At 43.9% G+C, this 12629-nt stretch overlaps 2 protein-coding genes across 2 annotated transcripts in view; one reads left to right on the forward strand and one right to left on the reverse strand.

The window, feature by feature from the left end:
- Nucleotides 1-5082, reverse strand: part of dzank1 (double zinc ribbon and ankyrin repeat domains 1) — a 54820-nt gene extending 49738 nt beyond the window's left edge. Inside the window, 7 exon segments of the mRNA XM_034542288.1 lie at nt 582-652; nt 736-809; nt 1771-1822; nt 1904-2006; nt 2710-2857; nt 4976-4994; nt 4996-5082. Of these exon segments, the coding sequence (XP_034398179.1) occupies nt 582-652; nt 736-809; nt 1771-1822; nt 1904-2006; nt 2710-2857; nt 4976-4994; nt 4996-5082 (554 nt within the window).
- An 805-nt stretch (nt 5083-5887) lies between these two features.
- On the forward strand, nt 5888-11536 carry polr3f (polymerase (RNA) III (DNA directed) polypeptide F). The gene is given in 12 exon segments (XM_034542411.1): nt 5888-6224; nt 6452-6569; nt 6654-6721; nt 6825-6892; nt 10094-10206; nt 10288-10305; nt 10307-10351; nt 10353-10433; nt 10853-10960; nt 11085-11237; nt 11240-11278; nt 11350-11536. Coding segments are annotated over 11 exon segments (828 nt in total). The 5' UTR covers nt 5888-6224; nt 6452-6512; the 3' UTR covers nt 11428-11536.
- Nucleotides 11537-12629: the final 1093 nt, after the last annotated feature.

Consider the following 12629-nt stretch of genomic DNA (forward strand, 5'->3'; position numbering starts at 1 on the left):
TATTATCAGTAATACTGTTTGTCCATGAGGTTTATGAGGACCATGTTTTATTATTATCAGTAACACTGTTTGTCCATGAGGTTTATGAGGACAATGTTTTATTATTATCAGTAATACTGTTTGTCCATGAAGTTTATGAGGACAATGTTTTATTATTATCAGTAATACTGTTTGTCCATGAGGTTTATGAGGACAATGTTTTATTATTATCAGTAACACTGTTTGTCCATGAGGTTTATGAGGACAATGTTTCATTATTATCAGTAACACTGTTTGTCCATGAGGTTTATGAGGACAATGTTTCATTATTATCAGTAACACTGTTTGTCCATGAGGTTTATGAGGACAATGTTTCATTATTATCAGTAACACTGTTTGTCCATGAGGTTTATGAGGACAATGTTTCATTATTATCAGTAACACTGTTTGTCCATGAGGTTTATGAGGACAATGTTACATTATTATCAGTAACACTGTTTGTCCATGAGGTTTATGAGGAGGCCAGAAGGTCCTAAAAGATTTAGGAATGACTTCCTGTGGAAAACAAACATCAGAGGATGATTTTCCGGAACTGTTCGTACCTCAGGAAGTCGGTCTCTCTGTGGATCCGGGACGTCTGCGTGCTGCTCAGCTGCTTCGTCACACCTGAACTCTGACAGACAGGAAACACCACAAGATCAAAGTCGGAGCCTCGGCCGGTATTCAGGTGGGACCAGTTGCTGGTGTTCTGCTTACCTGGGAACGTTGGGAGGAACCCCATGGTGGTGGTTGGGTCGCAGAGCCCAGTCGACGGGTCAGAAAACGAGGCTCTGAAGGAAGTGATCATGTTTAGTTTGAGCTGAACACATCATCATATGGATTATTAGCATAGTTAGCTCAGAGTTAGTGTCTGTATGCTGACCCCTGGTTCTACTAAACCCAGCTGACAGATGAACTGCTGATTAGCTTGTTAGCTAACAACAAACCACATGTCAATCAGACCGACTGAGTTGTTGGAACTGCTATCTGTCTTTGTGCTAAGCTAAGCTACCACTGATAGCTACAAACAGCTACCATAAGAGCAGATAAACTAGCTGTTTGTAGCCACTGTGACATTGAGCTTCAAACAGACCAATATCTTTCTAAACAGGCTGTTTATTATACTATTATAGTAATTATATTATGTTTATGTATGAATTATATTATACAGTAAAAGTGTCAGACTATTTATTATATTATTATACAGTAAGGGTCACATTTATTATCGACTATACCTTGAATAGGCAAGGTAGAGCCGTAGTAGCACTTTAGTAGCACTTAAATGTCTCTTACTGATAGCACTTTGTTGTTTAGCACTTTAGTATCTCTTACTGACAGCACTTTGTAGTTTAACACTTTAGTAGCACTTAAATGTCTCTTACTGACAGCACTTTGTAGTTTAACACTTTAGTAGCACTTAAATGTCTCTTACTGATAGCACTTTGTTGTTTAGCACTTTAGTATCTCTTACTGACAGCACTTTGTAGTTTAACACTTTAGTAGCACTTAAATGTCTCTTACTGACAGCACTTTGTAGTTTAACACTTCAGTAGCACTTAAATGTCTCTTACTGACGGCACTTTGTAGTTTAACGTTATTGAAGAAATTGTACTTGCTTGATTCTTGTTGTTCTGAGTTTGGACTCATGGTTTAATGCACTTATTGTAAGTCGCTTTGGATAAAAGCGTCAGCTAAATGACATGAAATGTAATGTATATTATATTCATTATATTATAATATACAGCAACAGACCTGAGGGCCTCAGTGAAGAATCAGCAGAGTTCAAGGTTCCTTCAGAAGGACGCTGAAATTAAAACTTTAAACATTAGAACTGTTCACAACAAGATCTTTTGTTTGAAATGGCTGATGGGAAATGGAGTCTTACCTGTTTGTCGTTCTGCAGGAAGTTCTCCTCGTCCTCCTTCCTGTTTGAATCCACAAGTTCAACCGAGAAAACCTTCGTCACTGTGGAGCTGTCTCTACCGTCTCTACAGGAAGACAGGGAGAGACAGACAGGAAGGGACAGACAGGAAGACAGGGAGAGACAGACAGGAAGGGACAGACAGGAAGAGACAGGAAGACAGGGAGAGACAGACAGGGAGGGACAGACAGGAAGAGACAGGAAGACAGGGAGAGACAGACAGGGAGGGACAGACAGGAAGAGACAGGAAGACAGGGAGAGACAGACAGGAAGACAGGGAGAGACAGACAGGAAGGGACAGACAGGAAGAGACGGGGAGAGACAGACAGGGAGAGACAGGGAGAGGGAGACAGGGAGAGACAGAGAGGGAGAGACAAACAGGAAGAGACAGGGAGAGGGAGACAGGGAGAGGGAGACAGGGAGAGACAGAGAGGGAGAGACAAACAGGAAGAGACAGGGAGAGACAGACAGGGAGACAGGGAGAGACAGACAGGAAGACAGGGAGAGAGAGACAGACAGGGAGACAGGGAGAGACAGACAGGGAGAGAGAGAGTGACAGACAGGGAGACAGGGAGAGACAAACAGGAAGACCGGGAGAGAGAGACAGGGAGACAGGGAGAGACAGACAGGGAGAGAGACAGGAGAGACAGGGAGAGACAGACAGGGAAACAGAGACAGGCTGTTGATCAGATTTCTCAACAGACAGAGACGTCTCAGAGGCTGGACAGGAAGTGACATCATGACCATGGTTGGGTCAGGTGATCAGTTACCTAGTGACGGCTACGGCTCTGACAGCCACTCGACCAGCAGGCAGCAGGATCGGCCCGCTGTACTTCCTGCTGCCGCCCGCTGACCCCTGTGACCCCGCCGCCGGCTTGGACCCGTCCAGAGTGAAGAAGATCAGAACCTCAGGGGTGTCTAGTAGAACAGAGGAGGACAAGGGACATTGTGATGAGGACGAGGGACACCATAATACCGCAGTGATGCCCCTAGTGGACACCAGGAGAACAACATGTATTATCTCTATAATACAGTATTAATGCCCCTAGTGGACACCAGGAGAACAACATGTATTATCTCTATAATACAGTATTGATGCCCCTAGTGGACACCAGGAGAACAACAGGTATTATCTCTATAATACAGAGTTAATGCCCCTAGTGGATACCAGGAGAACAACATGTATTATCTCTATAATACAGTATTGATGCCCCTAGTGGACACCAGGAGAACAACATGTATTATCTCTATAATACAGTATTAATGCCCCTAGTGGACACCAGGAGAACAACATGTATTATCTCTATAATACAGTATGAATGCCCCTAGTGGACACCAGGAGAACAACATGTATTATCTCTATAATACAGTATTAATGCCCCTAGTGGACACCAGGAGAACAACATGTATTATCTCTATAATACAGTATTAATGCCCCTAGTGGACACCAGGAGAACAACATGTATTATCTCTATAATACAGTATTAATGCCCCTAGTGGACACCAGGAGAACAACATGTATTATCTCTATAATACAGTATTAATGCCCCTAGTGGACACCAGGAGAACAACATGTATTATCTCTATAATACAGTATTAATGCCCCTAGTGGACACCAGGAGAACAACAGGTATTATCTCTATAATACAGTATTGATGCCTCTAGTGGACACCAGGAGAATAACATGTATTATCTCTAATACAGTATTAATGCCCCTAGTGGACACCAGGAGAATAACATGTATTATCTCTAATACAGTATTAATGCCCCTAGTGGACACCAGGAGAACAACATGTATTATCTCTATAATACAGAGTTAATGCCCCTAGTGGACACCAGGAGAACAACAGGTATTATCTCTATAATACAGTATTGATGCCTCTAGTGGAGACCAGGAGAATAACATGTATTATCTCTATAATACAGTATTAATGCCCCTAGTGGACACCAGGAGAACAACATGTATTATCTCTATAATACAGAGTTAATGCCCCTAGTGGACAACCAGGAGAACAACATGTATTATCTCTAATACAGTATTAATGCCCCTAGTGGACACCAGGAGAACAACATGTATTATCTCTATAATACAGAGTTAATGCCCCTAGTGGACACCAGGAGAACAACAGGTATGATCTCTATAATACAGTATTGATGCCTCTAGTGGAGACCAGGAGAATAACATGTATTATCTCTCTAATACAGTATTAATGCCCCTAGTGGACACCAGGAGAACAACATGTATTATCCTATAATACAGAGTTAATGCCCCTAGTGGACACCAGGAGAACAACATGTATTATCTCTATAATACAGTATTAATGCCCCCAGTGGACACCAGGAGAACAACATGTATTATCTCTATAATACAGAGTTAATGCCCCTAGTGGACACCAGGAGAACAACATGTATTATCTCTATAATACAGAGTTAATGCCCCTAGTGGACACCAGGAGAACAACATGTATTATCTCTATAATACAGAGTTAATGCCCCTAGTGGACACCAGGAGAACAACATGTATTATCTCTATAATACTGAGTTAATGCCCCTAGTGGACACCAGGAGAATAACATGTATTATCTCTATAATACAGTTTTAATGCCCCTAGTGGACACCAGGAGAATAACATGTATTATCTCTATAATACAGTATTAATGCCCCTAGTGGACACCAGGGAGAACAACAGGTATTATCTCTATAATACAGTATTAATGCCCCTAGTGGACACCAGGAGAACAACATGTATTATCTCTATAATACAGTATTAATGCCCCTAGTGGGACACCAGGAGAACAACAGGTATTATCTCTATAATACAGTATTAATGCCCCCTAGTGGACACCAGGAGAACAACATGTATTATCTCTATAATACAGTATTAATGCCCTAGTGGACACCAGGAGAACAACATGTATTATCTCTATAATACAGTATTAATGCCCCTAGTGGACACCAGGAGAACAACATGTATTATCTCTATAATACAGAGTTAATGCCCCTAGTGGACACCAGGAGAATAACACGTACTGGTACCTGACTGGATGGAGACAGGCTGTGTTGGTGTCAATGTGGTTCTTGGCTCTGTGTGTCAGGTGGATGATAGGAATGATGAGTGGCACTGAAACTGCTCCTGCTGTCATGGCGCGGCTGTCTGTCTGTCAATCAATCATATAAATCGTGAGTGTAACTTCCTTCACTGTAGAAATACAACATTATCTTGAAGCATCAAAATATATTCATAGTACAATATGTATATGTATATTATAATAATATATATAATATATTATTATATTACATTATAATACAATATAAATATAATAATAATATATATTATAATATATACATTGTAATAATATATTATTAAAATAATAATCATATATATATTATATATCAAATATATATTATATATAATACATATCAAATATATATATTATATGTAATATATATAAAATATATATATATTATATATGTATATATTATTATACTATGAATATTGATGCATTAATAAGTTCATCCCTCTAAACTTTCTAAAGTCTCATTTTAATGTATTTATATGCTCTCTAATCGATAGAAACATAATGTATTAGTAGAGTACATGAATGTACATGAATAGTGGCAGTAAAAGTACAATAGTTTCCTGTGATAGAGTAGAATGTACATCAGATGTAAATATTCAGTAGCTACTAGTGAAGAACTGAAGTACAAACTAAACGTTACTCACTGTGTATAAATACTATATATATATATATATTTAAATACTACTACACACCACAGAACCGCGTCGCACTGCGCATGTTCGTTTAGGTTACACATAAATACAGTAAAATAATATATAATCTCTTACTTCGATTCAAGAAGATTCAAAGGACACTTCCGTGTACCCGACGCGTCACCATGGCAAACGAGCTCTCCTCCTCATTTAAATATACAAAAACTTCCAAAGAAGATTCTCTCTGAAAAACTCTGACGATAAGATGTGCCTTTAAAGTATTTTTATACTATGTTTTAAATCAATAAAACAACTAAAACAACAATAGACGGTTTTTAAAATGTATTTGTATTTTCTTACCGTGATTTATTAAACAGGCATATCTCACGACGCCTCTGCTTTAATTAAGGACCCCTGAACTGGCGTGTCCTGTCTGACACAACATTAGCTAACAAGCTAACAGGCTAAATAGCAGTCAGATGAGAAGAAACTTAAAACACGTAATAGAACATGTCGGACGTGCCTCTGGAAGAAAGAGACGAACACGCTGGACGTCGCGGAGGTGGAGAGCAGGTCGGTGTGGTGACGTCAGCGAGCTTTACACACGAGTTATATATTTATAAGAAATGCATGTTCTGAACTGCAGCGAGCTCATTGTGAATCCGGCATCCAGCCAACACACACACGTTGGACCAGAAGCTCAACATTTACATGAAGACCGACCCTCACAGGGAGGTCTGACGTCATAGTTCAGCTGGTTTCATATGTATGTGTGTGTGTGTGTGTGTGTGTGTGTGTAGGATTAAAGCGCTGTGTCAGCAGTTCCCTCATGGCATCACAGACCAGGTGATCCAGAACGACATGCCTCACCTGGAGCCCCAGCAGAGAGCCATGGCCATCAACAAGCTGCTGTCACTGGTCAGTCTGAGCATGACATCACCTCTCACTGCTCTCTCCTGATTGGTCACGTCGGACCGATACCTGCTGTGTTTCTGATTCCAGGGTCAGCTGGACCTGCTCAGGAACAGCTCAGGTCTCTTGTACAGGATGAAGGACATTCAGAGCACCAGGTACCCACACTCAAAGTACTACTGTGTACTAATGTCAAAGTACTACTGTGTACTAATGTCAAAGTACTGTGTAATTGATGTAGTCTTCTTCTGGTGTGGGCAGTAAGATGAAAGGCTCAGACAACCAAGAGAAGCTGGTCTATCAGGTCATCGAGGACGCAGGAAACAAAGGTAACAGACTGATGGTCATCACATTACATGTCATTACATCACATTACATCACATTACATGTCATTACTCACATTACATGTCATTACATCACATTACATCACATTACATGTCATTACATCACAGTACATGTCATTACATCACATTACATCACATTACATGTCATTACATCACATTACATGTCATTACATCACATTACATCACATTACATGTCATTACATTACATTACATCACATTACATCACATTACATGTCATTACATCACATTACATCACATTACATGTCATTACATCACATTACATGTCATTACATTACATTACATTACATCACATGTCATTACATCACATGTCATTTAGCTGACGCTTTTATCCAAAGCGACTTACAATAAGTGCATTAAACCATGAGTCCAAACTCAGAACAACAAAAATCAATTTCTTCAATAAAGTTAAAATACAAAGTGCTATCAGTAAGAGACTTTTAAGTGCTACTAAAGTGTTATTTTTTATTTATTTTTACTCAAGATAAAGTCGGGAAAGATGTGTTTTTAGTTTCCGGTGGAAGACGTAGAGACTTTCACCACGAGGAGCTTGTTGAGTGTTTAGCAGTGACGATGAGGTTAGACCATGTCCTGGATGTGAGGTTAGACCATGTCCTGGGTGTGAGGTTAGACCATGTCCTGGTGTGAAGTTAGACCATGTCCTGGATGTGAGGTTAGACCATGTCCTGGTGTGAGGTTAGACCATGTACTGGATGTGAGGTTAGACCATGTCCTGGATGTGAGGTTAGACCATGTCCTGGTGTGAGGTTAGACCATGTACTGGATGTGAGGTTAGACCATGTCCTGATGTGAGGTTAGACCATGTCCTGGTGTGAGGTTAGACCATGTCCTGGGTGTGAGGTTAGACCATGTCCTGGATGTGAGGTTAGACCATGTCCTGGTGTGAAGTTAGACCATGTCCTGGATGTGAGGTTAGACCATGTACTGGATGTGAGGTTAGACCATGTCCTGGATGTGAGGTTAGACCATGTCCTGGTGTGAGGTTAGACCATGTCCTGGAGTGAGGGTTAGACCATGTCCTGGTGTGAGGTTAGACCATGTCCTGGGTGTGAGGTTAGACCCATGTCCTGGGTGTGAGGTTAGACCATGTCCTGGTGTGAGGTTAGACCATGTCCTGGATGTGAGGTTAGACCATGTCCTGGTGTGGAGGTTAGACCATGTCCTGGATGTGAGGTTAGACCATGTCCTGGTGTGAGGTTAGAGCATGTCCTGGATGTGAGGTTAGACCATGTCCTGGGTGTGAGGTTAGACCATGTCCTGGATGTGAGGTTAGACCATGTCCTGGGTGTGAGGTTAGACCATGTACTGGGTGTGAGGTTAGACCATGTCCTGGGTGTGAGGTTAGACCATGTCCTGGGTGTGAGGTTAGACCATGTCCTGGCTGTGAGGTTAGACCATGTCCTGGGTGTGAGGTTAGACCATGTCCTGGGTGTGAGGTTAGACCATGTCCCTGGTGTGAGGTTAGACCATGTCCTGGGTGTGAGGTTAGACCATGTCCTGGGTGTGAGGTTAGACCATGTCCTGGGTGTGAGGTTAGACCATGTCCTGGTGTGAGGTTAGACCATGTCCTGGTGTGAGGTTAGACCATGTCCTGGGTGTGAGGTTAGACCATGTCCTGGTGTGAGGTTAGACCATGTCCTGGGTGTGAGGTTAGACCATGTCCTGGGTGTGAGGTTAGACCATGTCCTGGGTGTGAGGTTAGACCATGTCCTGGGTGTGAGGTTAGACCATGTCCTGGGTGTGAGGTTAGACCATGTCCTGGTGTGAGGTTAGACCATGTCCTGGTGTGAGGTTAGACCATGTCCTGGGTGTGAGGGTTAGACCATGTCCTGGTGTGAGGTTAGACCATGTCCTGGTGTGAGGTTAGACCATGTCCTGGGTGTGAGGTTAGACCATGTCCTGGGTGTGAGGTTAGACCATGTCCTGGGTGTGAGGTTAGACCATGTCCTGGGTGTGAGGTTAGACCATGTCCTGGTGTGAGGTTAGACCATGTCCTGGTGTGAGGTTAGACCATGTCCTGGTGTGAGGTTAGACCATGTCCTGGGTGTGAGGTTAGACCATGTCCTGGTGTGAGGTTAGACCATGTCCTGGTGTGAGGTTAGACCATGTCCTGGTGTGAGGTTAGACCAAGTACTGGGTGTGTGGTTAGACCATGTCCTGGTGTGAGGTTAGACCAGGTCCTGGTGTGAGGTTAGACCATGTCCTGGTGTGAGGTTAGACCATGTCCTGGTGTGAGGTTAGACCATGTCCTGGTGTGAGGTTAGACCATGTCCTGGTGTGAGGTTAGACCATGTCCTGGTGTGAGGTTAGACCAGTCGAGCAGCTGCATTCTGGATGAGCTGTAGAGGTCTGATGGCATTAGCAGGTAGACCTGAAGGAGGAGTTACAGTAGTCTAGGAATTAAATGACCAGAACCTGGACCAGAGAACCTGGACCAGAGAACCCGTGCCGCCTTCTGATTGAGAAGAGGACGCATTGTCCTGATGTTGTGGACCTGTTATGACTACCGGTTACTTTCTTACTAGAATCCGTCACACGACAGAAGACGTAACCTTCAGATGACCTTGACATTTTCCCGGTGGAGGACTCTTTGGGTCCAGAAACCTTGTTCGAGGAGGTCACCGTTTCATAAGGAACCCGACTTCAGGGTTTAACCTCGTGGGGCGTCTCCCCGGGTGGAGCGTTTGAGTGGTGTGAGAAGGTCCAGGATGGAGGATGATCCCTGTGGTATCTACACCATTTAAAGTCTCGCACTCAAATATGCACCAAGTGACATCAGTGAGTCCCTGAGGATCTCAGCTCTCAGGGTTCAGGTCTCAGCTTTGACTTGAAGCCCTTCAGGGGGACTGGGGGGACGCCGACACCTCCTCAGGCTGTTTTATTGTCTTGGTTTCAGGTTCTGACGTCCTCAGTCTGAATAATACGGTTCAGGTTAATTCCTGTGATGAATGTCGCTGGTCAGCAGAGCTTCATCACAGCCCTCTACAGGAGGACATCAGGGGTCTGGAGGTTCCTCAGCTCTTCGTGTCTTCGATCTCTTCTCACGTTACATCGTTGATGTTCTTCATGGTTCCGGGCGTGTGCCGATAACATTCTGTCGCTGGTTCCTTCAGACCGGCAGCTCTGAACGGTTCTTGTGTCCTGCAGGAATCTGGAGCAGAGACATCCGCTTCAAGAGCAACCTCCCTCTGACGGAGGTCAACAAGATCCTGAAGAACCTGGAGAGCAAGAAGCTCATCAAAGCTGTCAAATCTGTCGCTGTGAGCTTTAAAATCCTAAATGTAAAGATGCAGAGATGCGAGGTTTCCCCTCTGACCCGTCGGTGGACGTTGTGTGTGCAGGCGTCAAAGAAGAAGGTTGTACATGCTGTACAACCTGCAGCCGGACCGCTCGGTGACGGGGGGCCGCCTGGTACAGCGACCAGGACTTTGAGTCGGAGTTCGTGGAGGTTCTCAACCAGCAGTGCTTCAAGTTTCTGCAGAGCAAGGTGTGTGTGTGTGTGTGTGTGTGTGTGTGTGTGTGTGTGTGTGTGTGTGTGTGTGTGTGTGTGTGTGTGTGTGTGTGTGTGTGTGTGTGTGTGTGTGTGTGTGTGTGTGTGTGTGTGTGTGTGTGTGTGTGTGTGTGTGTGTGTGTGTGTGGTGTGTGTGTGTGTGTGTGTGTGTGTGTGTGTGTGTGTGTGTGTGTGTGTGGCTAAGCTAAATAAGACTTTAAGTCGCTAAAAGGAGGAGAGATCTGAGTGGTTAAATGTTAAAGATGTCCATGTATTAGGTATCAGCGGTTTAGCCGGAGCTGAGACGATACGCAGACAGGAAGTGATGCAATATGCTGTCTAATGTTCAATTCTGCTGTTGCACCATTTGTTGCTGTATTGTTTTGTTCCACCTCTTCATATCTTTGTGTGCTCAGGCTGAAGCAGCGAGGGACAACAAGCAGAGTCCGATGGTTCAGAGGAACAGCTCCTTCGCCACCTCGCATGAAGTCTGGAAGTACATATGTGAGCTGGGGATCAGCAAGGTGACTCTCAGCCCCTCCTTCTTTAGTGACATCACACACTTTATATGTGTGTAAATAACATGTCTACCTTCAGGATTAGAAGCTGCTGTCCCTACAGGTTGATTGACAGGTGTTTTGACTATAGGTGGATCTGTCCATGGACGACATTGAGACCATCCTCAACACGCTGATCTACGACGGGAAGGTGGAGATGACGGTCATCGCTGCCAAGGAGGGAACGGTGGGCAGCGTGGACGGGCAGATGAAACTCTACCGCGGCGTGAACCCTGTCATCCAAACCCACGGGCCCTCGTCAGGACGCCCTGCGGACTCTGCCCGGTAACACACCGCGTGACGAGGAAGCGCCGCTTCATAAGGCCGAACGCTGACTTCCTGTGTTCTGTCCTCAGGTGTTTGACGACTGTCACGAAGGAGGAGAGATTTCTCCATCCAACTGCATCTACATGGCGGAGTGGTTGGACTTCTGACTGCGGCTCGGAGGAAGGCGTACGTTATTTTCTCAGCGATCTGTGATCCTCCCTCTTTTTTATTTTTCTATTTATCTCAATGTTCCAATAAAAAGAAAAGCTGAATGTGTGATGGATGTGAGATTCATATATGAAAAGATCTCCTCAGCAGCGATGGGATGTCCTCTCATTAGCCTCAGTGTTTTCCATCAGACGCCATTAAAGGCTCACTTTCCACTCGTATCGACCGTTCCTCCAGGAACCTCGCTGCTCTGAGGGTTCTCTCTAAACATTACACTACCCATGAGCCTCAGCAGGAAGACAACCTCTGGTTCTTTTTAAAGTGAATCAAAAGAAGGTCCAACAGACCATAAAGCAGGGTATGCTTTAGGGCGGGGCTACACGGTGATGGACAGTAAAGTAACCCGTACGTCTGGAGAACGTTCCCTCTGGGTTCATTTGTGGTGACTTTGAGTATGTTCTGTTACGACATGAGACGTTCCTTCATGATGTAACTGGGAGGAATAAACACTACACTAGTCGTCGTTGTGGAGACCACTCTGTCAGAACAAACTGCAGGGCCATTGAGCTCATTCATTATTCATGAGTGCAGGGCCACGCCCCCTGCAGGCCAGACGTCTTCCTGCTGTTCACGTTTTTCTATCCATGTAGTAAAATAGCTCCTTCATGATGTTATTGGGGTCCGTCAGTCCGAGAGGACCCTATTGTTATTCTTAGTGGAACATTGGGTGCATATTGGGGGTACTTGCCATCCTCCAAAACTCACCAAATGTGGCAAGCTTGTCAGGCTTGGTGAAAATAGCCATATGATATAGATGTCAAATTTGGGGTTTTAAAAAATGGCTCTCTAGCGCCCCCCTCAAAGTTGGTCTGGCGACGCCCCCTCACCCAGAATGTCCGATTGACTTAAAATGTTATACTCATGTTAATCTCCACCTGCTCTTCAAAAAAGCCTTTAAGACCCCTAAGCTCCACCTACTTAGATTTTCTGCCATTTTGAATTTTTGTGAAAAACACATAATTTGCTATTTCTCCTACACGCTGGTTCTGATTTATACCAACTTTTTTGTAGACCATGAGTGAAGCTATATCACCTACATACATAAAAAGGTTTTTGATATCTCATTGTGCTAAGGACATATGGTCCAATGAACCTCTTAGGGGCGTGTCTTGTTTTCAATGCTCATAACTTCAACACTATT

This window comes from Cyclopterus lumpus, chromosome 1 (genome assembly GCF_009769545.1).
Source record: "Cyclopterus lumpus isolate fCycLum1 chromosome 1, fCycLum1.pri, whole genome shotgun sequence".
Classification (NCBI taxonomy): domain Eukaryota; kingdom Metazoa; phylum Chordata; class Actinopteri; order Perciformes; family Cyclopteridae; genus Cyclopterus; species Cyclopterus lumpus.